The sequence below is a fragment of the Thermothielavioides terrestris genome, chromosome 2 (assembly GCF_000226115.1).
Source record: "Thermothielavioides terrestris NRRL 8126 chromosome 2, complete sequence".
Lineage (NCBI taxonomy): Eukaryota > Fungi > Ascomycota > Sordariomycetes > Sordariales > Chaetomiaceae > Thermothielavioides > Thermothielavioides terrestris.
Window position 1 is genome coordinate 6,467,077 of NC_016458.1, and position 26,671 is coordinate 6,493,747.

The 26,671-nt window shown below is 46.8% G+C and overlaps 5 protein-coding genes across 5 annotated transcripts; 1 reads left to right on the top strand and 4 right to left on the bottom strand.

The window, feature by feature from the left end:
- Window positions 1-2,844: 2,844 nt before the first annotated feature.
- On the top strand, window positions 2,845-3,081 carry THITE_2047874 (uncharacterized protein; the record flags this gene model as incomplete). Its single annotated transcript, XM_003652943.1, has 2 exons — window positions 2,845-2,931; window positions 2,977-3,081. Coding segments are annotated over 2 exons (192 nt in total), but the record flags the coding sequence as incomplete, so codon positions are not given.
- Window positions 3,082-15,382: 12,301 nt separating this feature from the next.
- Window positions 15,383-16,485, bottom strand: THITE_151837 (uncharacterized protein; the record flags this gene model as incomplete). Its single annotated transcript, XM_003652944.1, has 4 exons — window positions 15,383-15,469; window positions 15,577-15,642; window positions 16,083-16,136; window positions 16,186-16,485. 4 exons carry the CDS (start codon window positions 16,483-16,485, stop codon window positions 15,383-15,385), a joined length of 507 nt encoding a protein of 168 aa, XP_003652992.1.
- Window positions 16,486-16,510: 25 nt separating this feature from the next.
- On the bottom strand, window positions 16,511-18,770 carry THITE_2114891 (uncharacterized protein). The gene is made up of 2 exons (XM_003652945.1): window positions 17,953-18,770; window positions 16,511-17,841 (listed from the first exon to the last, which is right to left on the bottom strand). The coding sequence occupies exons 1-2, from the start codon at window positions 18,616-18,618 to the stop codon at window positions 16,762-16,764; spliced, it is 1,746 nt and encodes a 581-aa protein (XP_003652993.1). The 5' UTR covers window positions 18,619-18,770; the 3' UTR covers window positions 16,511-16,761.
- Window positions 18,771-21,091: 2,321 nt separating this feature from the next.
- On the bottom strand, window positions 21,092-22,283 carry THITE_2114893 (uncharacterized protein). Its single transcript, XM_003652946.1, has 2 exons — window positions 21,952-22,283; window positions 21,092-21,864 (listed from the first exon to the last, which is right to left on the bottom strand). Exons 1-2 carry the CDS (start codon window positions 22,243-22,245, stop codon window positions 21,499-21,501), a joined length of 660 nt encoding a protein of 219 aa, XP_003652994.1. The 5' UTR covers window positions 22,246-22,283; the 3' UTR covers window positions 21,092-21,498.
- Window positions 22,284-23,525: 1,242 nt separating this feature from the next.
- Window positions 23,526-26,493, bottom strand: THITE_118760 (uncharacterized protein; the record flags this gene model as incomplete). Its single annotated transcript, XM_003652947.1, has 3 exons — window positions 23,526-25,666; window positions 25,857-26,127; window positions 26,311-26,493. The coding sequence occupies 3 exons, from the start codon at window positions 26,491-26,493 to the stop codon at window positions 23,526-23,528; spliced, it is 2,595 nt and encodes an 864-aa protein (XP_003652995.1).
- Window positions 26,494-26,671: the final 178 nt, after the last annotated feature.

Consider the following 26,671-nt stretch of genomic DNA (forward strand, 5'->3'; position numbering starts at 1 on the left):
TATACTAACGAGGTAGGAGTTATAACGTTAGATAGTCCTACTATCTAAGAGAGATAGTATAAAACAAGGCGCGATACCACTAGATATAGATACTATAAGCTACAATATATCGAACATCTTCTAATAGTTCAAAGTGTTATAGACCGGGCTGTACCCGGGCTAGGTATATGGGGCTGCGCCCAGGATCCGCGGCGGCCCTAGGACGGACCTATAGCGGGCCCGCCTCGCGCCTGGAATAACGTCGGTCCGAACCCACTTCGCGAGCCCCTAAAAAACTCTACGCACAGGGACCATAGCCTATACTTCTCCTTTTTCCTTCCTTAAGGTAGTTGAATAGAACATCGTACGCTTATCTACAGACGCTATAAAGCTAGTACGTTATAGTTCAACTACCTTTACGTAGATAGAGTAGCTATTACTTTCAAGTATAGACGAGAGTAGTACGCTAAGCGTTTCGATGTTAGTACCGAGTAGGCTAGACGCTACTATAAACAACCTAGGCGTCCTATAGATCCTAGACCTAGATTAGGTCCACGAACACTTCCAACTCTTATAGGAGACGATCGTACGTTAGAACGTAACTATTGAGGAACTCTATATAGCTTAGATCGCTATAGCTCAGACTATAAACGCCCCTATAGTAGTAAACGCCTAGGCTTCGACGACTAACACTGTAGTTCTAGCAACTCTCTAGATATAGCGGAAGCGTCTCCCTATAGGACAACCCTTCGACGGTAAAAAGGAGCTCTTTACTACCTAGAGGGCTATAATAGTGTACGTCCTAATAGCGAACTAGGACTTTATTAGGGGTCTCTACAACTAATAGATATTTATTTAGGGAAACCTTAGCTAGGGGGTCTAGGCTAAGGTTATAGCCTTCTATAAGTTAGGAGGACCTAGCTACAACTATAACCTAGGAACGTTTCTCAAGTATCTTATAATAATCTATATAGACCTCTATAAGTAGGTTATAGCCTTGATAGAGTTAGATATATTCTACTAAAGAGACAACGAGCTGTTCTCCTCTTTCATTGTTTACTTTAAAGCAAAGCTATCGAAAGCTAGAGGACTTAATTAGAACGACGAAATACAACTTATTAGACTATAACGATACCTTTCTCTAAAGTTGAAGTATATCGTAGTAGGATAGGGGGTCCTATAAAACGACTATACTATAGCTATTATAAAGTATTATAAGATCGTTATTAACCTAGAGGCCCTCTATTTAGAGGAACGACATTAGTAGTCCTAGGGTAAACGACCTAGGCCTAATATAGATATAGAGAAGGATATAGATAGAGATATACTAATAACTGAGATTAATATAACCTATATTGCCTTAGCCTAAAGGGGAGCTAACAAAGGTCGTAGAAGAAAGTAGTAGTAGAATAGAGGAAAACAAAGCGTAAATACGCTATAGGTGAAGTAGGTAAGTAACGAGGTATATATAGCGCACTAATAGGCTAGAGCTTATATCTATTATAAACGCTAAGGCCACTTTATAGCTATCTATCTCTTTGCCTTAGCTAAGAGACTAGCTCCTTAGGTCGATATTAACAAGTTGGAGGCTAAGGAATAGGTAGAGGAGGACTCTCCCTCTAAGGAGGAGGAGAGAAAAGAGTAGCCCCTATATAAAGTCTTATATAAGGGCCGAAAGGACCTAGCTACTTATAGAACAAGTTTATAAAGATTAAAGAGAGAATAGATAAGCCTCTCTTTCTTATCCCTATTTTTCTAAACTCCTTTAGTTTTATAAATATATAAATAGATAATAGGTACTAAAGCTATAGAGCTATTAGTAAAAGAGTATATTAGAGGTTAGAGATCAAGTAAATAAGCCTATCGACTTCTTATACCCTAGGTATTATAGTTAAAGGGGTATAAATTACAAAGAAAATCATATATATCGCCTATATTACAATGGATATCGATAGGTAGATCAGTGCTACTATATTCTATATAGTACTAGGGCTAGCCTATAATATTATATTAGGGCTCTCTTAGATAAACTATTATAAGATTGTACTAGACCTAGCTAATAAAGTCCTTACTATCAATTCGCAAAGTAGCCTATAAGTATATAAGTACTCCTTATAGTAGAAGGAAGCTAACGCTACCCTAATTATAGGTATAGTATTCGTAGGCTTAGCCTATAGGGTATAAAGGAAGAAGTCTAAAGGGGTATAAGATACGTTCCTTATCACTAATATCTATAAGATAACTACTATACTAGGAGCAGCTATCTCCTAGCCTAATACCGACCTAGACCCGAAAGTCGCTTTGCTAAAGGAGCTATATAACTTCGCCGACCTCTTCGATAAAGAGAAGGCGAACGACCTCCTCCCCTATCGGAGGGAGGCCAACTATTATATCCGTCTTAAGATAGGCCTAGACGGAAAACCTTCTAAGCTTCTATAGAGACCTTTGTATAATATACTAAGGGACTATCTCCTAGAGATTCGAAAGTAGGTCGTAGACCTATTAGATAAAGGATAGATCTAGGTAAGCTCCTTATTAGTAGTCGCCCTAGTCCTCTTTATAAAGAAGCTAGAAGGAGGATAGAGGTTCTATATAGACTACTGAGCTTTGAACAAGATCACTAAATAGGACTAGTACCCGCTCTCTCTAATTAAAGAGACTCTTTAGTCCTTAGTTAGAGCTAAATAGCTTACGAAGCTAGACGTTAGGGCTATATTCTATTATATCTAAATAGCTAAGGGGGATAAGTATCTTATAGCGTTTTATACAAGGTTTAGACTATTCGAATAGCTAGTCTACCCTTTTAAGCTTATAGATACTCCTACGACGTTCTAGAGATATATTAATAACGCCCTCGGTCTAACGCTAGAAAACTATATAACGATATACTTTAACAATATCTTAGTATACTCGAGTAGAAGCCGAAAGGACTATATAAAGAAGGTATATAAAGTCCTCTAAAGACTAAGGGATATAGGCCTTAACCTAGACTTTAAGAAATATATATTCGTAGTAAAGGAAGTTAAGTACCTAAGGTATATTGTAGAGATAGAGGTCTATATTCGCCTCGACCCTAAGAAGATCAAGGCTATCTACGAATAGGAGGTACCCTATAAGGTCTAAAGAGTATAAAGCTTCCTAGGATTCGCTAATTTCTATTGCGACTTTATCCTCAACTTCTCTAAGAAGGCGGCCCTATTAATACGCCTTACCTATAAGAACGTCCCCTTCCGCTAGGGTAAAAAGGAGTAAGACGCCTTCGATATATTTAAGGCTATATTTATATTAGAGCTAATCTTTGCCTAATAGGATTCTAAGAGAGAGACGATCGTAGAAATAGACTATTCTAATATAGTACTTAGTAGATACTTATCTTAGTAAGGAGAGGACAGGGTTCTTTACCTTATAGCCTACTACTCTACGAAACTAAGCTCTATTGAATATAACTATATTATCTATAACAAAGAGCTATTAGCTATTATCTTATATCTCAAAGCCTAGTTAGCAGAGCTTCGAAGTATAGTAGCCCTCTTTACTATCCTAATCGACTATAAGAACCTTAAGTACTTTACTTAGCTATATCTAATTAGTAAATAGTAGGCCTAATAGACGGAGACGCTCTCTCTATTCAACTTCGAGCTAAAGTACTAGCTAGGATCCTAGGCCTTATACTCTAATACACTCTCTCAACGTAAATAAGATAAGCCTAAAGATAGCTAGTATATCGCCTAGCTACTCCCTCCGATCAAGGTATACTAGACTAATATATAGAAGGAGGCTAGGTTGCCTATAGGAGAGACGCTCTTCGAAGATAAGTAGCTCGTAGCCCTATAGGACAAAGGTATTGTCGAAGACGAGTACTACGCTTATTGGCTCTAAGCCATTTACAACGAAGCTCGGAAGTTTCTAAAAGAGGTGAATATAATATAAACCTAGATCGTAGACTACTCCTTTAATATATAAAGCGCACTCTAGTTCTATAGCTATCTCTAGCTCCCTATATAGGAGCCCCTAACTACTATAATCATCTAGCGAATCTATAACTTAGCTATATTAGGACACCTAGGGTATAACAGGCTATTTAAAATACTTTAGAGAGATTACTACTAGGACCTTATATTGTCCAATGTAAAGTAGTTCATTAGGAACTATAACTAGTGCCACTAGAGTAAGATCTCTTAGTAGCTATATCAAAGGCTTTTACAACCCTTGCCTATCTCTAATCGCTTTTAGAAGTAGATCTCTATTGACTTTATAACTGACCTTCCTATAAAAGACGAGGAGGCGCCTAGCTACCTTATAATGATTATCGACCGCCTCTCTAAGTATATATAGCTCAAGGCGATATACTTAATAGGAGTAGAAAAGTATACTCTCTAGTTCTATAATATATAGTAGTGCTTCTATAGGTTCTTAACTCAAATTATAACCAACTATAGGTCGAACTAGTTAAATAGGTTCTAGACTATACTATATAAGGCGATAGAGGTAAAGTAGCTTCTATCGACTTTTTATTATCCCTAGACGAATAGGGGAACAAAGTAGGTCAACTAAGAGGTATAGGCTATCCTCCGAATCTTCGTCTCCTTTATATAGTATAACTGGCTTAAACACCTCTTAGCCTACTAGTTTATACTCAATAACAGAGACTTGTCTATAACTGAGGTAAGCTTAAACTACCTCCTCTATAGGTTCGATATAAGCCCTATACAACTTATTACGATCCTAACGACGCCTATAGCGACCTTAGAGGGCTATACTACCAAGTTCCTCTACTATCTAAAGAAGGGAATAGAGTAGACCTAAATAGCTATTACATATATATAGTAGTAGCAATAAGCGAATATAAACCGCTTTCGCCACCTAGCTAAGAGGTTTAAGGTAGAGGACAAGGTATAGTTCTCTCTATACAATATAAAGATGAACCGCCCTAGTAAGAAACTCGACTAGCTAAATACTAAGTATAAGGTAGTCGCGGTATTTACCCCCTTGACAATGACGTTCAATATACTAAATGGTCTATACCCAACCTTCTATATCGATCTAGTCGAGTAAATAGCCTCTAATCTACTCCCTTTGTAGAAAGTTATAAATAAGTAGCTAGACCCTATATAGGTTATATCGAAAGAGGATATTCCTTAGTAGAAATATAGGGTAAAGGCGATCTTTAAAGCTTAGAACGTTAGAGGAAGGGGAAACAACCGCGATATATACGTCAAGTAGGTAGGTTACAACAAACTAATATAGGAGCCCCTAAAGAACTTCTTAGATACTACTATACTCGACAAGTTCGAACGAGAATAGGGAGATATACAATACAACGATAGGCTAGCGTCGAACTAGAGGAGGAAAGGAAAACGCAATGTTTATATATAGACTACCCTATAAGAAACAACAACGATAAAACGAATATAGCTCAATAGCACTACTAGGCGTATAGTCACCTCGATATATCTAGCTATAACCTTATTACGAAAGAACAATAAGAAAAATATAAATGTAGAGAGGCCCCAATGTACCAACTAGGTCTCCTCCCTTAGATATAGATAGTCCTCCAACCTTACCCTAGCGTCAATCCTATAGTACTACGGGATACCTAGGCGTAAACTAAAGGGAAGTAGGGTTGATGGCCAATGTATTACCTACTCTAAGATCTCCGAGGTAGGGCGAAGGCGAATATCAAAGTTACTACAACTGCTCTAGTCGGTAGGTTGGTTCAATAACAGGTCAAGGCATAGGATAAAGTAGGAGCAAAGCTATAGCAAAGGACAAAGCCGTCTCTAGCCCTACTCTATAGCCTCTTTGTCTTTAGATAGCACTATATCGCTAGCAAGTAGGTACTCGACACCTTCGTTAAACGACGAAAGTACCTCTATAATCGGCTATCTATTAAACCTACTAGGGGTCTAAGGTAAAGGATCAATATACTCTTAAGGGATATAGACGAAGTTCTTAAGGGGAGAGGATAGACAACGCTAGGGACATAGGACGAAGAGAACCAAGGCAATGTTGTACCTAGTAAAAATCGTACTATAGCCGCCTTACAAAGAGGGGCTAGACTACAACGAGCTTAAAACGTAGTCAACAAGACGGTTATTAGTATTAACGACTATTGTAATAACGTCGACTAAATAGTATATATCGTATTAGTAGGCTTCTTCGTTACTTATTAAGCGATAAGTTAGACGGATAGCTAGCTAGGCAAAGTAGTCTAGGGAAGAGGTAGGCGAATTATAGGGCACTAAAGCCCTATAATAGCTCAACGTAGCGGAGGAGGCGACCAAGGTCTAAAGGACAGTATAAGTCGAGGTCTACTCGGTAGTAGACGAAGGGAGCAATACTAGCTAAATAGGAACACAATATGTCTATACATTGTTAAAAGCGGTCTAGAAAGACTATATTAGCTTCTAGAATTCGCGTTTAAGGACTATATAACGAACAAGCTACAAGCTCGTCTTCTTTCGAGCTAGGGTCTCAATAGCCTAGCCTATATCGTATACCTTAAAGATTTTCTTTAGACTAGACCGAAGGCAAGGGTTTATTACCTACAATACAGAGTCCTACTTGTATATAGTATAGGCCCTCCAACATTCTTTATAAGATTTACTACAACTAGGGGTATATTCGACCTTGGTACTACTAAAAAGGTGAACGATATACTATATATAGAACTCTCCCTTATTAGAAAGTAGTTCATTTTCTTCGTTATTAGAGTCTCCTTTAATAATAAACCTACTAATCGATAGTTTATTATTCTTCTAACGTTTATTTTAGTTCTATAACGTTATAGTTAGCGAACGACTTAGATCTATAGCAAAGTCGTCCTAGAAGCACTTACATTACAATCTTCGTTATTATCACTACTAGGATAGTAGCCTATACCACTACCTCTAAGAGCAGCGGTAGCGACTAACATTTTAATGTTCCTATATATGAATATAGTAAACGAGTTTCAAAACTATATCGTTATCGAGGAGAGGGACGAAGAGACTTTTATAGAAGCTAAGACAGTAATAAACAACGTACTCGAAGGTATAGGTAGACGCGAGGTAGGAGCGTAAAAGAAAAGAAACGTATATAAGGCGGGATAGGGAGAACGATATCACCGTGTAAGAAGGGAGAAGAATAGATCGTAGAGGAGGAAGGAGAGACGTATATTAGATATAGGAAGAAAATATAAAAAAGTCAAGTTATATAGGAGGAGAGGTTTAAATAACAGTAGGTGGGGTTAGATCGTATATAATCAATAAGTACGCTTAGTACAACGTAGTTGCAATATATAAATGTACAAAGCGAGGAAAGGCCAATTAGCGGCTTACTAAACGATATAAATAAACAACTTGAGCCTAGGCAATAGGATAGCCACGAGTAGCAAAGCCTCAACAGGCAACTACGCTAGACTACCCCAATAGCAAAGCAGGCGCTATACAACCGGACAACAGGTACCGGCGTCTATCACGACTAGCGCTACGCCGGACCTAAACCACGCTCAATACGACGTTACGTATACTCCAATTCAGCTACCCAACGGGGCAAAGGGGGTATATTATAGACCGGGCTATACCTAGGCTAGGTATATAGGGCTACGCCTAGGATCTATAGCGGCCCCGGGACAGACCTGTAGCAAGCCCGCCTTACGCCCAAAATAACGTCGGTCCGAACCTACTTCGCAAGCCCCTAAAAAACTCTATATACAGGGACCGTAGCCTATACTTCTCCTTTTTCTTTCCTTAAGGTAGTTGAATAGAACATCGTACGCTTATCTATAGACGCTATAAGGCTAGCACGTTACACAAAGCCTTTAAGTAAATAGTAGCTAGTTAGGAGCTAGCGACAAGACTGCTACCTTCGTCGATATAAAACGATCCTGCCCCTTATATTAACCGAAGTGGAACTACTATATAGATAGAGACCATCAATATATTCGATATAGACGTCGAAGCGATACTAGAGGTACTAGACGACGCAATGAACTAGGAGCAAAAGAGTCAGAGTGACTATAAAAACCTAGCCCTAGAAACGACGACCTTGGACGTAGTAGACACTGTACTTAGCTAGGTGGCCTATAACGAGGACAGAGATAACAAGAGTCGTACCTTAAAGGAAGATAGATCTACAATAGATAAAGGCGACAATAGGATATAGCCAATTTAACTAGGCCTCTTCAATGTTGGGCCTAGCTATAAGGACCTAGGTCAGGATATTGGTTTCGGAGACCTAGACAATTATCCTAAACTAGAACTAGATACAACAGAGACTATATTATCTACAACCTTAGACAATGACAAGACTCCGCCACCGCTTTACTCCTATTGTCAACTGGCTAATAGTATAACCGAGGTTCCGTTTTACCAAAAAGATATTAGGACTAGCTAATTCTAGGACCTCCTTATATTATAGCTATAGAAAAACAATATCTCCCAATAGGCCTACTAGCAACTAGTAAATATCCTTAGGACCGTCGATAATCTTAACGAGTTACGCTTATTACCTAGTTTTAAGGATATACTCCTCAACAACTTTCATCGTAGCCTTCTTCTTAGTAAGCTCTAGTCTCATGTCCTTCCGCTTAATATAATCTAGCTCCCTAATAAAGCAAGCTACAAGGAAGAGCTACTCGCTTTTGACCTACGATATACGTTCAAGACACTACTAGGCTCTCTAGATATTTGTAAGAAGGTGTACCGAGGTATAGCTGTCTATATAGACCGGCCTATCTAGGACCCTTAGGAGTTGCTATAGTAGGGTCAATCTCTATAGACAACATTGGGCCGCTTCTTTAAGTACCTAAATAGCATTCTACTCTTCCTATCTAACTTCGTTTTCTAGTATAGATATAGGAAGACTAGCTATAGGTACATTAAGGTGTACTATAAAATAGCCTATATTAGAAAGGTCACCTACTATAGTCTTAACTACACTAGTAAGGCGCAAGAGGAAGGTAAGATAGAGGAAGAGATAATCCTAATCTAAGAGGCCCTTATACTCGATACCTTCACTCCTACAATAAAGGCAGTTAGATAATCTATCTATATTTTATAGTGCGAAGTTAACTATAAGGAACTCTTCCTCGTTAAAGACAACTTGACCTATCTAAAGCTAAGTTAAGTTCTTAGGCAACTTAACAATGTCCTAATCGACTATTATTTCGACCCTAATTCCTAGCTTATTAAAACGTTACTAACTATGCCTTTTATAGTCCGGTACTTCTAGAATATATAGTAGGTATAGTTCTGGCCTATAGTAGTAATATCGCTATTATATAACGAGCTCGAGCTCTTAACCTTCTCCTATTAGCATTTTATAGACAATTGGGTAGATAAGGAGGTTTAGTCTCTACTACTCTAGATGTTTGTCGATGAATTTAGGCTATATTGAACAATATATCGTTCGATTATAGGCATCTACCTATTCTATCAATTCTTCCCTAAGTACATTAGGGAACGTTGTTTAAACGTTATCCTAGTTACACTTAGTCCTTTCGGCTTAGACTTGTCAAATACCCTAGAATTACTAGCTTATATAACTGAGCTAGATGTAGGGATATCAATATAGATCAGTAGAAATAGAAAGAGCACTCTTGTCTATCTATTCGTTACTATACTTATTGGCGATATACTATAGCAATAAAAGATAGCTAGGTATTCTAGGCATATAGCTAAGCGGCTATATCGCTTCTGTCTTATTAAGAAATTGAACTGCTCTAATCTTATATTTAATATACGGAACTAGGGCTAGTATTATTTCCAATATCTTTAAGATATTGCTTAGATTCGGGGGATGCTAGTTGAGTAGCAGAAAAGTGCACTGGTCGATCTAGATATTAGCCTAGATTTCCGTCTTCTTAATACTCTATAAGCCCTTTTCCCTACTTTAGATATTATTTACACTCGACTAACCGACGTAGCTTACTCAGAGTACTAAAGCCTTAGAAAGATGTTGCTTTATCTGCTCTTTGATATTGACAATAAGGGGTTTCTTATAGATAAGGCTTTCAACGAGGCTATAATTGCTTATTGAAACTTCTCCTTCCCCTCTAGATAGTTATAAATCTCGTTAGTTAGGAAGTACATTGACTCTATAAATATATAGTAAGTAGTGTATACAATTATCACTTCCCCTATCTTCCTATATACCTGGTTATAGGACGAGTATATAAAACCTAAATTGATCCTAGTAATCAAGATCTACACTAAAGACTACCTCGATGTCTAGCGCCTATCTCGTTTAGTACTAATAAGTCTTATAGTCTTACACTATATCGTCGCTACTAGCTAGACGTTTGCTCTATCTATCCTCGTAATATATAGTCTTAGCAATTCTAAGTTAGATCGAGGCTAGTTTAAAGCAAGAATTATTGTAGAGCGTCGAGCTCTATAGTTTATATTTCAGGTCTACGCTAATTGTACTAAGCTTATAGAATTATAAGCAACTTCGACTAGATAGAAGAAACTAGGAGGGAGTACGAGGCCTACTATTCTATAGCTATAGAGGTCGATAACCCCAATTCCCCTACTATCCTACGTCAGTAGAGTTTAGTCTATTGCGAACGGGGCACCTCTATCTACTACTGCTCTATCTACGATTAAGAAGACAATTGTAAGTCAAAGCTAAAAACAAGACAACGATCTAGCATTGGCGGACAGATAGGAAGCGAAGAAGGGTCTACCGAACATCTACCAGGGTCTCTATTTTCTAAAGATCGTAAAGGAGTATAGTACGCTCAATATAGTATTTACTTTGCTTAGAGAGGATAAGTATAAGTACCTAAAACCATTTATTTCTACTTTTACTACATTTGTTGCTCTAACAACTGAAATAGGTAGTTTAAAACAGAGGTTCTCTCAATAAACTTATAAAATGCCGCTTCGATGCTAATTAAGAAAGAAAACTTTCGGTAAATAATTGTATTTCTATTCGCAAGATGTTTCAAGTCTACTAACCTAGTAAACTACGAAAGATTCCAGTGCCTTAAGAACATCTATCCTAGTCTTACTTAGCGATAAGACCTACGTCTTAGAGATAACCCTAAAGCCGACGTTATAAATGTTTCTATACTCGATGTTCAAAGAGACGATAACTATATTGTACCGTCGGTCTATTTCTATATTGCACTAAAGATCGTAAAACATTAAAAAGATCTATTACTTCGAGTTATAGCTACTAGGATTGACGAGAGTTTCGACTAACAGGTTATCTATATATTTAGGATCGACTATAACTAGCTAAGTATAGTTAATCTTGGTTCAAATTTACTAAAGTGGGCTAAGATAATGTCCTTTTCTAATAGGTTAGTAAATATAGAAGTATTTTATATTAATTATACTTTTATTAGCTACTAATAACCTCCAAATATAGGTTATTGGTCCTTATTTAAGGTTAGCAATGTTCTCTAGACAAAGCTTTAAGAAGGACAAGCGCTGTAGTTTACTAAGCTAGATAGTTTGTTTATACAATACGTTTCCTATATTTACTAGGTTTTCGCTATAGTATCTTACCTAGAGACTCTAAGCAATGGCAGAAAACTAGAGCCTATCTTAGAGTACCTAATCTACAAGCTATAAAATCGTCGTAAGATTATAGGCCTCCTAAGAATCTCGAGCCAATAAGTATAGATAGTCGCTAGTAGCGGAGAACAGTATTTCTATATCAAATATAATATTTCTTTTATATAACAAAGGACTATATATATCCTAGATTTTATAGTATACCATTTCTCTTTGATTATACTCTAGGGTAGTGTCAAGATAGTATAGTATTACTATCGTAGACTATATATATATAAGGGTTATACTCTCGTCTTTTTATAAGCCTATATATCAGATCTAGATACTAAGAGCTCTAATCGTCTATATCTAGCGCCCTTGTCACTGTCGAGTACTATATATTCAAAGTGGCTAGAGTAGTGCTATAAAAAGAAGGTGGGAATACTTTCTAGGTTTAGCCTATCGCACCTTCTTTGTCCTAGCTATATTCTATAGCAGATAGCTACCTCCCCTCTACCTCTCCTCCACCTTGTTTCCTAGCTACCCCCTACTATCCTATCGTTCCTATTTACCTAACTATACTACCGCTACCCCTGCTTTATATATCCCTAAGATCCTAGTCGCTTCGAAGCTATAACGAAGCGAATAGTATAGCCTAGGGACTAGGGGCTTAAGTCGTTATAAGTCTAGTCTTCTTATCGCTTTACAATCCCGTTGAACCTAGTATTATACTACATCTATACCCGACATTAGCTTCTAACTATATTTAGACTTCTCCGACAAGACCTAATATACTCCCAAATAGCGAAGCGTCTATCCTACAATCTACTATTGCTTCTATATAGGATAGTAAGTATCTGCTATAGAGGAGATACGGCCTAGGTCTTACCTAAAGCTATTAGCTATAAACTATGAACAGTGTAGCTTGTAAGCATGTAATATCTATAGCCCTAGTAAGTAGACCTCCTTAGGATAATGTCTAGCTATATTGTTGGCATCTACCTAATATCCGCCCTATCCTTTCCGCCTAGCTAACTATCGATGGAACTAGCTAGTTTTTATACTACCTAGTATAGGGTTTTATAGGCGAGCCGACTACAATAGGACCCTAATCAACTAACTAGACAATTACCGATATAACCTTGTACGTCGTTATATTTAGAGTCGCTCTAATCATTGTAAGAATCCTATACGTTATTGTACTTAGGCTCGCTCCTTATCTTTTAGGTATAAGGATACCTAACTCTTCTATAACTGCGGAGACAATGGCACTATAAAATACTAAAGTAGCAAGGGCGTTATAAGCAGTTGAGGGGTATAGCTACCACTGTTATCTAGGTCCTTAAGCTAGGGGTAATGTAGCTATAGCAGACTTAACTCCTTCTCTTAGCAGTATACATCATTGCCAGAGGCATTAGAATCTTTTATAGCTCAGCGGTACGCTACTGTCTCACCTATCAATAGGTTTCATAGCTACCTACTAAAAACCTCTATCAACCTAAAGGTAATATTGTACTAGTTTTTTTCTCACCTATTAAACTAATATAGCTACCTGCTTACTAATTACTATAAACCTCTATAGGCTTTATAGCTTTTTATAGTGGATATATTTTCCTACTAACAACTAGAGTCTTCTAAGGGATGTGACCTACCTAGCTAGAGCCTAGAGCTCTTTATAGTTAAGCGGCCCTAGCTAAGACATCTTCTCCTTCTCTAACTATACCTATATTTAGGTAGTCAACTCGGCTAAGTTGTAGAAGCTATATAATAGGATGGCTAGACCATTATTAATACTACTATTGCCTTACTCAGTATAGGTAAGTCTTATTACTTCTCTATACCGCTATAATAGGAGTTTTCTATATCGAGATTTCACATTAGCTAACAAGGTCATTATAGTATAGTTTCTAATATTCTCTAGTCTAAACGAAACCTCTAGCCCTAGTCTAGTCGCTTATCCCATTACCCTTCGAAATATTCCTATATAAATGCAGTAAAATCGGGCTAAACAACATCGTAGGAAGATAGAGTATAGAAGCTACTTATAGAGTGTCTCGTACAAATTATAGCAACGATTTAGTAAACCGCTCTACGATACTATATAGCCTATCTATAGGAGAAAAAACTAGAATAGTTGGAGCGAGGTGAGTTTTCTAACTAATATAATAATCAGATACGACAAGGACCGTAAGTTAAGTAGAGAGAAGAAAGATACAGTTAACATTAGGTATTATTTTCCGTCTATATAAATTGGATTAGTATATTAGACTAATATTTCGAAATCTAGGCACTATTAAAATAGCGGAGCCTAGATCGTTTAATTTATCTAAACCAAATTCGTATACTCGAAAAACTCAACACTAAAACCTCAACACTATAGCCTATACGCTTAAGATTATTGATAATAATAGTCGTCGTTAGCTAACTAGTCAGTGTACGTCCCACCTCATTCCGCCTCGTTTGCTATAAGCTAACAATATATTACATAGGATTGCCTCCGTATAGGCAACGTTATACCCACTCAAGCCTTTACACATTAATATAGCTAAGTCAGTAAATAACGCTGATCGCTATCTATTATATATCATAGTAGGTAGACAGATCGACATTATCGGAGACTATCTGCTATACCGCTATAAATTAGGGGAGTATAGCGATACGAAAGGGCGTAGTTATAGGAAGTGGCAATGTCTAGGCCTTAGACTGTTCGCCTAGGATCATAGCTATATTGCGACAAGGCTAGTCTTAGACTAGATGCATTGCAACAGCTTAGACTAGATAGAAGACAATTGTAGTTTATATAATAGTATCGAGATTAAGCAATATAATAGTGTATATACAATAGAGTTAGTAGCGTATTTTATAGTAGTAGAAAATAGGCTTGTCTAGTTAAAAAAGCGTATTTAGATCTATAGTCTACTGTCAGCAAAATATAGTGTTTTATAGCACAGAGGAAGTCTAGCGCTACAAAGGAAGTCTAGCGCTATATACTTTTCGTAGCAACACTGACTGGCTAGGACAATAGTTATACACATCTATTATACTGTTGATAGAACAACACTATATCGAGTAGACACTGTAGCTACTAGATGCTATATTGGATAGACACGCTTAGGAAAGCACAGCAGAATATGCCTAGCTCAGTATTACATAGTCACCCAATACTGTCTACGGCTATATACAAAGCTTTAAAATATACTTAAACGATTATATTTAGGCGAATATACTGTTACGGCCCTAACAGGCTTACTAGACCCATGTTGTACGACCCCCCCAACCTGGCATAGTTGTGTTTCATATTAGACGACTCAACCCCCACTCATGGGGCCCAAGCTTGCCCTGCCTACTGTGTCGAGCCCTGTCGTTTCGCTCATTCAGCGACCCCATTAGAAAAACAATCCTTTTCATTAGAAAAACAAACCCTAAGGGTGGTCCGTGCGTCCCCCACAAAAATCTTGCAGCGCGCATCATCACCTTCCATGCGGCTGAGCTAAAATCGACGATACTGCTAGTGTTGAGAACTAGAAAATGCAGATTTAATAGAAAAGTGTGACTCCGCGGATGACTGCTAGGAGTACTGTTCTGCGAGAGGGTATAGAACTAGGCGCAAAGCTGCAAAATTGTAGGCGAGTGCACTGGAATACTGCCTACCTTAACCGCCTTCCCTGTCAAGAGTGGGGTGCAGGTCACGTGGATTCTCTTATCGATAAGAGGCGATCTGGGGACATTCAGCTATTATAGTCGACCAGTAGCGATGCGCGCTGCAAGATTTTTTTGGGGGACGCACGGACCACCCTTAGGGGTTGTTTTTCTAATGAAAAGGGGTTGTTTTTCTAATGGGGTCGCTCATTCAGCCATATCACGGGAGAACACAGCCGTGAAACATGCCACTGCGCGGATGATTTATGTGGAGCCCATCAGGCATGCAACTTGCTGATCAGGCAATGGTATCGAGAACGGGCCAGACCGGCCGACGTGGAGACCAGGCGGGTGTCATAGAAGCCCTGCCGGCCGAGTCGCCCGGCTGCAAGGGCATTTTCTTGGACAAAGATCGATCCGTGATTGATCTCCGTCCTAAACTAGGTGGTACATACGGAATACCTTAACTTACCTTCCGGGCCGTCCGGCCGCCCCACAGCTCGGAGCGGAGCCGGAGTCGGGGGCCCACTTTTCGATGCTGCGCCGTGTTTTGGTGTCTTGGCGGATCGACGTGAGTGAGCGCAGCAATGGTCATTTTGGATCCTTGCAATCCACCAGGAATGCATCCGATAATCGCCATGCAGGTAGTCTCGCGGCGCAGATTGCAACGCGAACGGGCGACAATGGGCGACGGCGGTACCTACTGGTCAGGACGGGGCAGGAGCTACACTATTTCGTACCTTGGGCAGCCCCGGCAGCAATGGAAGCCAATCCACCACAAGCAGCGCATTCGCTCGGTCGTCTCGTCTCGTCCTCTTGGATTTCTTTTACGATGCTGCTCCTCACTTTCAACAATACCGCCTGCCCAAGCAGTTCTGTGGCGCAGTCTACACCGCCAGTTATGTTTTTGCAGTCTTCGACCTGCGATGGCTGCTCGACTAAGGCCGTGCCGCAGGACGGCCGACAATCTATCCGCACCAGGTACAGCTTGTCGTGCACTGAGTCAGTGCCGTTCGGCGCGAAGTGTCCGCCCTGCCGCACACGTCAACAACAACAACCCTTTTCAATGCTACCCTCGTACCACGCACGGCAGGTGTGGACGACTTGCTCGCTCGTGGGGCTTGTAAAACACAAGGTTCGTAATCAATTGCTCGGCCCAAGCCCGCGGAGGGGCGGAGATCTCGCCGGGGAACGCCGAGGATCCAAACGGCGTGGCCGGGGAAGTGGGGAAGACTGTGACGGGCCCGCCGACCGTCCCCGCAAGCGCTCGGTATTCCAACATGGCGCGGTTGAAGGACTCGGTGAGCCAGTAGAGAATGGCGTCATGGCCAGCACGGTGTCGAGCGAGGCCGGGTAGCGCTTGTCGCTTTCCTCGAGGCATTTCTCGCACATCCTGCGCCCCGTTAACTCCTTGACTGGAGTTTAGACTCTGGAGGTCAAGTCAACAGCAAACAGCACAACCTACCAAGCCAGCATCGCCAGCGGGTTCAACTCGAACACCCAGCACCCAGCAAAACAAGACCCGCGGAAATTTGTTTGAATGGGAACAAGAACCAAAGTTCGCTACCCCCTCGAACCCCTTAAACCCGAAGCAAACCCCAAAACTCCGGGCAACGCCCAACCCTCTAAGAACACTCCTCCTATCCCACAGTCGGTGTCAACTGATCTCCTTCCCAAGTCTATCATCAGTCCCCGAGTCCGTATCGTACACCCGAGCATCCACGCCCGTAGAGCCATGCGCGGCGTGCCCGCCCCTCCGGCGATACCATGCGGTCCCCTCCGGCCCGGCCGGCTCAACCACAACGGTAGTAACCGTATCCATCTGGATCGCCAACCCGTCCTCGCCGCCGGCACCCCGCTCCTCTCTGCCGCTGTTTGGCACACCACGCCCTCCGCCCGCAGCACCACGATCTCCTCCTCCTCCTCCCCCTCCTCCAAACCCCAACGGCCGCCATCCCATCCTCCTCTTGAACCACCTCCCCAGCCCAACCGCCTCTTCCGGGCCCCCTCTCCCGCTACCATCGCCCCTTCCCCCCATACCACGGCCAACCCCACCGCTCGCCCGCTTGCCGCCGCCGCCATCACCACCACCACCCCCTTCGACCCAGACCATATTCCCCCATCGGCGCTCGTGCGGGGTGCGCATGAAGGCGAAGGTGGCGAGGGCGTCGCCGTCGTCGGGGAAGTCGACGTCGGCGCCGAAGAGCAGGCGGTGGCGGGTGGCGCCCCACAGCAGCACGTCGAGCCAGCCGTTGCTGGTGATGAGGGCGCCGGCGGCGCAGAAGTAGGCGATGGGCACGTCGGCGCCGGCCATGGTGGCGATGCGGCCCAGCGCGAGCGGCGCCGTGCAGAGCAGGTAGATGAGCGGGTACAGCAGGAAGGCTTTGTGGTGGCCCTCGGTGCTGCTGGTGTTGCTGTTGCTGCTGTTGATGATGATGGCGTTGTCGGCGAGGGTGGTGCCATCCGGGAGGGGCTCAAGAGCGGTGGTGGTGGTAGTGATCGTGGTGGTGGTTGGTGGGCCTGGCGTTTTGGTGTTGCTGGAGGAGGCCGAGAGTGGGGGCGGGTGTTCGTGGATGTTGGTGCGAGAATCGGAGACAGACGGAGGCGGACGCGTGGACCTGCGGCGGAGGGAAAGGAAGATGAGCGTGTACAAGATGATGGTGATGGCGAGTGCGATGAAGATCCAGAGATAGTGCAGGTAGAGGCGCAGGTTCTCGTAGCGGATGTTGACCCAACACTAGAAGAGCAGTCAGCAGGGAGAGGGACGGGCTTTGGGTCTTGATAGATACTCTTTTCCTCTCCTCCTGGGGAGGCATGGAGAGGGGGGTAAAGGCAGGTTAGGACGTACCCATGCAGCCGCCCGGACAAAGTAGCCCCCCGTGTCTCTCCCATTTCTCGTTATGGCTACCCCGAGGGCGGCGATGAGATAGTTGAACACCCACAAGCCCACCACGGTGATGTAGACAGCACACTGCGGGGGCGTGTACTTGCGCACTACGGCCAGGTACGTGTGCACCGCGATGGCGGTAATAAACAGGCTGGACGCCAGGTCGCCGGTCGACACCAGCCACCCCTGGGCCCAGCACGCCGAGGTCCGGACATAGATGCCGTCGCGCGAGAGCCAGACGGTGTTGGACAAGAAGGCGGCTGACTGGTGGATATCGGCCAGCAGGAGGTTGTAGATCAGCACCACGAATTGGTTAATTTGTGCCTTCTTCGGAGCCGGAGGCAGGTCGTGTTTGGTATCGTCGCCCATCAGATGGTGCTCGGAGAGACCCAAGGACAGGTCAACGGCCGGAGCTGCCGATGCCTCGGTGGCCTTCCGACGCACCCGGTTCCTCCAGTGCCATCGCACGAGCTTGACGGTGAGATACAGCAGCACAGCGGTAGAAGAGGCGACCGAGAGACAGGCGAGGGCCGAGATTACGGCGAGTCCTCGACGGTGAGCGGCTGGGAGCGGGACGAGATCGTCGCTCTCTTTGTCCAGGGGATGGGAACCGTCGCTGTCCGCCATGGTGGTGAACACTCAACAACAGGTTGCTCAGCAGGCGCACATCCTTTCGCCCCTTCATCGGTGACACGAGATGGCTGGAAAGGGGGAAAAGGAGTGAAAACCTCGGCTGATGTTGACTCCACAGCACCAGTCGAGATCAACAACTCTCGGTGGAGCGAGGTCTGAGAAGGGCCGAGAAGAGCTTATCAGGACAAAAAGACTGCTGTGCATGTGGCAGCAGCTCACCTACACCGTACACAACGGAGGCATTCCGCATTCCAGACGCTTTGAGCAAGCAATCTAGCCCCAAGGCTGCATCCAGCCGAATGCCAGTTGGCGCCAGCACGATCGATGAGGGCCTGGGCGGTCTCGTACTGTGGAAGTCATGCGGCGCGGCTTTGATGCCCACCAATCCTTCGAAACACGCGGGCTCTGCTGTGCCCCAGGGCGCCATGAGACAACATCCCAGCGGCTGCCCGTTTTGGGATGGGATGTCCGTCAGCGAAAAGATACAAAGTATTCCGTACACTAGCGTACACAGTAGTGTAGCGCACGGAGGAAGGATCCATGGCATCTCTCGCTACCCCACTTGAGCACTCGATCTAGACGTTTGATCGGAGGGGATTTTCAGGTCGTCGTTAAAGAGGTCCCGCCAAGACTAATTTCGGAGACTGCCGCATACAAGTAATTACAAATCGCCAAGGGTAAACGGGGCAGCTACGACTTCGAGCAACAGAGCAACATCATCGACAAGACAAAATCGCAAAGACTCGCAACAACAACTCTACGAAACTTCAACCAAATCGAAAAAAAAGAAAACAAGGATAACCTGCACCCTAACTATAACCTAAACCCTAACTAGCGGGGGCTAGCGCCGCCCTCCGTACCCTCGGCGAACTAACCCTTGGCGATGGAGTAAACGCCTTGGCGATAGTGTAAACGCCTTGGCGATCGGGGCTACGTAAAAACGCTGTAAAAACATAGCCGACAATTGGCCGAAATTAGTCTTGGCGGGACCTCTTTAACGTCTACCGATTTTCAATTGACAGGATTGATTGTCCAATGGAACTTGGCGGTTCTGGAAGCCCCTGTGGAAGCTGCAGGTTTGAGTTTGACTGACCCAGGAAGTCCGGGGGAGGCCGGCCATCGCCGGATTGGTTACATTAAGCCCTGCTTACGGCGTATACACTACATATTACACTAGCCCGCGTCTCGGCTATCTGCATGGACACTTGTGCAGCAAGCTGGGCAAGCTGCAAAAAGGTCAAACAAGCAGATGTGCTCGCTGGAGGGCGCCGTGTGGCACGTGGAGCAACGTTCTCTGTACACTACGCTACATAGTGTAAAACGTGGTTCCGGTGTTTGGCAACCAAAGCACTGGCGCATCGCGGGTGGAGTGCACTTTAAAGTGCCTCCGGTCGTCCGATCGTGTTCGGCGCCAATAATTCCAGGACTCCATCTTCCACGTGGGACAGAGGATTTGCAGCTGCGATTGGATCAGGTCGAGACCTTTCGTCTGATGAAACAGCTACCTTAGTTATCTTGTGAGGAGTCGATCGGGTCCGAGCGGGAAGGAACCGAGCACACGGAAGATGTTACATTGCACGACAGCAAACTGGCAAACATTCCGAGACAAGTCAAGTGAAAGCTGGGAACCACAACAGCTTCTTGCCACAACGAACATTTGTTTCTCGGTACCGACCCTCTTAAAAACACTACACGGATTTTTTTAGAACCACTACACAGCCAGGGGTGGTCCGTGCGCCCCCCCCCCAAAATCTTGCAGCGAGCAGTCACCCTACGCCCCGGCTGACATGTCACCACAGGAATCGCAGGAGAAAAAGCTTGAAAGATCCCAATGGTCAATCGCCGTGTCACTTGAAAGAGAGGACTTTTGCAAAGGCGAAAAGAGAGGACTTATGCAAAGGCGAGTGCAATGGAAGTTCCATCCTACCGAGGTGCCAACACGAGAAGTTTCTTATCGATAAGAAAAGCCACGTGACTACCGTAGCTAAGTGCAAAGTGGAGACATTGTCTCTCGCGTTGGCACTTAATGTAGAAGGCGGTCAAGGTAGGCAATATAACTTCTCGGTTGTTCTGTAGGAAAAGCTTGGCGTGGAATGTTTTTTTGGGGGGGCGCACAGACCACCTACAGCTGTGTAGTGGTTCTAAAAAATCTGTGTAGTGTTTTTAAGAGGGTCGTCTCGGTACGGATTACTGCGTAGTGTAATTCGTTCAAGCGCAGGCTGGCGCCCACAAAAACTGAATGAACGGAACACGCATTTATCCGAGCATAACTCCACAAAACTTGGAGCTCAAGAGGTGCCTATCTATCACGTGTCATGTCACGTGATTAGCAGCTGGTGTGCGCGAACCGCAGCGCAATTCATTGGCTCAAGATGGCGCAATCGTCACTAGTCCAAAATTGGTATGGCGCGGGCAGTAATCGTTCAGTCCGAGTCTGAAGACGATGAATGACGGGCCTCTTTCCTCACCTTTTCCTCTGTTTTCTTCCCTGCTGCTGCTTTTCCTGCTCTTGAGAGATCTGTGGCCGCCGTTGTCACAGATTTTGTGGTTTTTGTTATGACGATATGCGGCCAAGCCGACGATTACGGTGGAACGACGGCGGAAGTCCGCGTCCTTGGCCCCGTTTCCGCTTTGGGCAAACTCGCGGATCGCCGAATCGCAGGACTCGTGCAGCGAAGGCAGCCCAAGGCTCGTGAGACTCCGGACTCCAGCAAACGCTCCTGGCAAAGGGAAGTAATCATTCTCAATTGCTTGCGACGCCCAATACCAAACATCCACACCCTCAAAAGTCCGCTGGCAGTGCTGGCGGAGACACGAAACGCCGAACTCTCCCTGGCCCAATTCCTCCCTGCTCGTCTCTCATCCCATCCCCCCTTACAGCTTCTTCCCGTACGCGGAGTAGTATCCGCAGTTCTTGACGTGGCTCTTCTTGCCCGTCTCGGCATTGAAGATGTGGCATCCGCCCCTGGCAACGTTGGGCGGAGTGTACAGATGGAGGGACACGGCGAAGTCGCTGCCCTGATTCGTCACGCGATGCACCCCCAGCTCGTCCGCCATGTATGCCACCTCATTTTCCTTGTGTACTCTCTCCGAAATCACGCGCATAGGCCCCTCCGCCCCGTCTTCTGGGAAGGCATATCTGGTCTCGGTCAGATTGCCCCGCAGGATTTTCATCAGGCAGTGCGCATTGCCGTGGTCGTGGATTGGGCTGCCCTTGCCGGGAGTCCATACGAGAACCAACTGTTTTCGTCTCAGTCAGGAGAAGGGCTCAGGGGTAAAGTAAACAAAGGACAGCACTGCGGGTTACTGTCTATCGTGCCAACCTACCAAGTTGCTTTTCCCGTTCCCTTCGTCGACCAGGTTCCTGGTGTATCCCCGGCTCTCGTCGCCCATGGCGAACCTCGACCACTCCGTCGGGCGTGAGTCATATTCGCGCATCAGTCGGCGAAGATGGTCGACATCGACGTCGTCGGACGTGAGGCCCGATGATGGCCCCAGCGCCTCCTTGAGGGCGAGGACGAGGTCATCAAACCGGTTCGTGTCAGCAACGGCGCGGCAAGCGAACCCTTGCGAGCACCCCGCCGTGGAGGCCAGAGAGCTCTGGGTGACGCCAACAGCCATGTCGATCGTTGCTGTGTGTTGCGGGGGCAGATGAGAAAGCACAGAATACGTGCACCCGGCTGAGGCCTCTCCGATGGCGCTACTTGCTGGTGGACCCCGCGTTCGGAACTACGCAGCCGATAGCTGCCGAAGGTCTCAATCAGTCACGTTGTTGAGCTATTGCTATTGGGGTCGTGATGATTGAAGGACTTGATGGTTGCTTGTTGGACCGCCGAGCCTTGTGAATCAGAGGCAAGATGTCTGGATGGTCATGGAGAGGAGGATGACGGTTGGAAATGGCGGTGTCAAACGGGGGTTCCGCCTGGGCCATGGTTGTGCCCAGGGTGGGCAGATTGTTCCCGTGTTGTGCGGCACTACGGCGCCGGTTCCCACCGATCTCGGGTTGTGGGTCACCTGCGCTCCGCAGCCATGTGACCTGGATTGTCGACCTCAGAATCAGAGCCCGGATCCCATCCGGTGTTCAACGTTGGATAAGAGAAACTGCATTTCGCAGCGCTGGCGACGGCCAAGAATTGCACCAACTCGGCTTTGGTCCGAGACGGGCATCGTCGACATCGCATAACAGCGGCAGACCTTCCAGGGACCACCCGATCCCTTATTACAACTTGGATTTTGCCGTGTGAGGAATACGTGGCCCACGGCAACAACATTACCTTGCAACAAACTCAAGTTCTCGACCTCTACCAAGTGCTGGCTGCACATCCCGGTGCTTGCACCCGACGGAGGGTGCCCCCTCCCCTAGGATCCGGCGTGCGTTACACGCCTGCAGACTTCCGATATCTACCGACACTAAGCTGCTCTGCGCAACTCGACCTCCGATAAGCCCCTTTCTAATCCGGCAACTACGTTGGTCGTTCGACAATGGCGGCCAGATAGCCCAGGGCTCTTCCCAAGACGCTGGAGAACCGATTCGGGCTGAGCGTTTCTATTCCGAGATCTGCCTTACTAACTACCCTGCAGGAATCAGAAAAGCAAAAGCCCACCGTCAGAAAAGCCAAGAAAGCCAAGCAACCGCCTTCCCTTCCTGCTCGGTTCCGGCCGCCGAACATAGTGTAGTGCTGGCACGCTGCTGTGCTTGCAGTAATGAGTACTTTTGACCAGCACCTTGCCAGCTTTCTATCTGTCCAACCGTGATTTTCCTGTTCACTTAGACTCTCTCGCGAAAGTGTAGTATATTTCACGGCTCAAACATACCAGCCGCGATTCAAACTGTCTCCCCAATACCAAACTAACAAAAACCCAGAGAGACAAGCTTTCCTGTAACTATCGCCCCCATCATCTCATCTAGTCTCCAACTCCAACCCGCCCTCCTCAGTCGCGACCTCCTCCGTCCCATCCAATATCCCCACATTCCCATTCCCACCACCAGCCCCGTTGTTGTTGCCCCGCCACCGCAACGCGTCCCTCTCCCTCGCCTCCCCCTCCCACGAATCCCGTAGCCTGATCCGCCCGCCGCTCACCCGCCCGACCGTATCCGACACCCACCCGGCCGCGGCCTTGATCATGCCCCACACGCGCTCGTCGCCCTCCTCCTCGGCGGCGCGGCGGTGGCGGCGACGGCTGCGCAGGTCCGCCTCGTGACCGCCCTGCTGCTGGAGCTGGAGCTGGTGCTGGTGCTCGGCCGCCTCGGCCTTGATCTGGTACTTGAGGCAGTCCTTGACGGTGACGAGCCCCGCGAGGCGGCCGCGGTGCTCGACGAGGATGACGCGCGGGCCGATCTTGCGGAAGAGCTCCATGACCGTCTCGAGCGGCAGGCGCGGGTGGGCGGTCAGCGGGGTCGTGTCGACGTAGGGCGTGAAGTCGACTGTGGCGGAGGCGGAGGCGGCGTAGTCGAGCGGGGAGGCGGACGGCGGCGGGGATGCGAAGGAGGAGGAGGAGGAGGGTTGGATTACCGGAGTGGTGGCTGGGATGGCGCTGGTGGGTGTGACTGGGTTGCGGGAGGCGGCAAAGGTGCATTTCGCCAGCGGGCTGAGGGCGCGCTCGCGCTTGGCGCGGTCGACGGCGTAGCGGAGCTCGGTGCGGCCGATGTAGCCGAGGAGGATCTTGGAGGTTTCGTCTTCGACGATGGGGAAGCCTTGGTAGTTGTCTTTCGTGAGCAGGCGTTCGACTGCCTTGAGGGTCATGCCGGTCGAGGGGATGGAAACAACGTCGGTGATCATGGCGTGCGAGACGGGGACGCCGAAGTTGTGCTCTTCCTTGTGGTCGAGGTAGGGGAAGCCGCTGAACCAGATCATGCGGTCGGCTATGCCGCCCTTACCGAACAGCTCGCTGACGGCCTTGGTGACGCCGACGACAATCATGGTCGGGAGGATGTAGGTGAGCGCACCGGTGAGTTCGAACATGATGACGACGACGGAGACGGTGATGTGCATGATGCCGCTGAGGGCCGCTGCGGCGCCTAGGAAGGCATAGGTTCCGGGCGTAATGCAGGGGACGTCCGGTGCGCAGGAGGAGAAGAAGACGCTCCCCGGGTATGCCTCGTGGATGGCCTGTACGATGATTCCGACGGTGCGTCCAAACGAGGCGCCTATGGCCATGGAAGGCACGAAGATGCCGGCCGGGACTTTGCAGCCGTATGATATGATGACGAAGAATATGCGGATGATGGTGGCCAGAATAAGAGAAATGACATTCCCGAGGCGGTGCTCGGGCTCGCAAAGCCCGTGGTAGTCCTCGGCGCCCTCGCACTCCCGGAAGAGGACCTTCATGCTCTCTGTCATTTCGATCCTCAAAAATGCGTTCGGATAGCAGACAACGGCGGTGGCGACAGCCAGCAGGGTTGCCTCCAAGACGGCGTAGTTGGCCAGGTACTTTTTGCGAAAGGCCTGCGCCCGGAGGTTCCACTTCATGACGAAGGCGCCGTATAAGCCGCCAAAGATGCCGATTATGATGTAGAATACGACCTCAAAGAAGTGCCACGACCGGTCGTACTTAACTTGGAACATGACCAACTGGCCGGTCCGGAAGGGATTCATAGCAGCGAGCACGGCTGTCGCCACGAGGGCACAGAAGTAGCTGCGCCACAGGGTCTTCAGGGGGAAGTAGCTCGACATCTCTTCGAGAGAGAAGAGGACGCCTCCGATGGGGCTGCCGAAGGCCACGGCAACGCCGGCGGCGGCGCAGGCACTGAGAACCTCGCGGGTCTTGGAGGCGTTTCGACGGTACTTGTCGAAGAGCCTCGAGATGACGTTTCCGGTGCATACGGCATAATGGACGCTGGGCCCTTCTTTCCCGACCGACAACCCAGACGCGATGGCAAGCGGCAGAGCCAGGGACTTAATGATCAGGGTCCACAGTCCGAGAAAACCCTTCATGACGAAACCGGCGATGATGCACTTGATCTCGGAAATGCCGGAGCCTGCAGCGTAGGGGGCGTAGGCTTTGACGAGCGTGGCGGCGGTGAAGGCGAAGAGGGTCTGGATCCCAGAGCGGGTCAGCGCAGGCACCACAACATGGGCTGTCAAGGGGGAACCAACCGCGAAGACGATGTACACCACATAGTTGACGGGCTCCAGGCCGGTCCAGCGATGCCAGTCAGGACAGCCTACAAGCGAGAGTCAACACCCCTCCTCATGACAAGCCCGAACCAGAACCGCGGGGCAGCGCCGTACCGTTGTCCTCCCCCCAGCAGCAGAAGTCTTCGTTCAGGTAGAAGCGGGTGGTGCAGTAGCCGAGCTTGATGTCGGCTAACCACTCAGTGATGATATTGAGGAAGGCCGCGTTGAGGCCGATGGCAGCGCCGATGATGGTCACGACGATCCAGCCCTGGGCAGCGTCGTAGGCCTCGAGGATCCTTTGGCGCCAGTCGGACCGGCCAGCCCCATAGAGACCGGCCTGCCGTTTCCTCCGCGCTTTTCTTCGCAACTGCTCACGCGCGGCATCCTGAACCCAGTCTTTCTTCGCATTAGCCACCGTGTTCGGTCATGCGACGAGGCAACTATGCGACAGCGAGGGAAGGCGGGGGAGGCTACCGATGGTAGTGAAGTCCTGGGAAGGGAAAGAGGCTGGTCAGCCGCCGGAGCTGCTCGGGCCGCAAACAGAAGGAATGGACATTGAGAAGCGAACCTCGTAGCGTTTGATCTTGGCAATTTCCTCCTCTATCTGGTGCTGGGCTGCAATGCCCCCTCCATCCTGGGTCTCGCCGCGCTCGGCGATGGACACGGCCGACGAAAGCCGCGAGCTCACTGACGGCCGTCGCACAGCGTGCGGGACCATCGAGAGCGAGGACGGCCGCGATTGGAAATTCATGGCGCCGCGTGGCCGCCGTTCGGTGATGGCGCCTATCTGCGCGGCATTGGCGGGGGAGGATTGCGCAGGATGCGAGTCGGCACGAAGGGAATTCAAATCGACCGGGAGGGCGGGGATGTTGAGGTGGATGCATCAGCGCTAAAGAAGCAAGGCTGACGCCGCCCGCAGCAGGCTGAAA

Excerpts from the sequence above, each read along its gene's own strand:
- THITE_2114891 (XM_003652945.1), bottom strand. The coding sequence starts at position 18,618 with ATGGCGGACAGCGACGGTTCCCATCCCCTGGACAAAGAGAGCGACGAT. Across the intron at positions 17,842-17,952 it reads TTGTCCGGGCGGCTGCATGG|TGTTGGGTCAACATCCGCTA; the intron begins GTACGTCCTAAC and ends CTGCTCTTCTAG.
- THITE_2114893 (XM_003652946.1), bottom strand. The coding sequence starts at position 22,245 with ATGGCTGTTGGCGTCACCCAGAGCTCTCTGGCCTCCACGGCGGGGTGC. Across the intron at positions 21,865-21,951 it reads GGAACGGGAAAAGCAACTTG|TTGGTTCTCGTATGGACTCC; the intron begins GTAGGTTGGCAC and ends AGACGAAAACAG.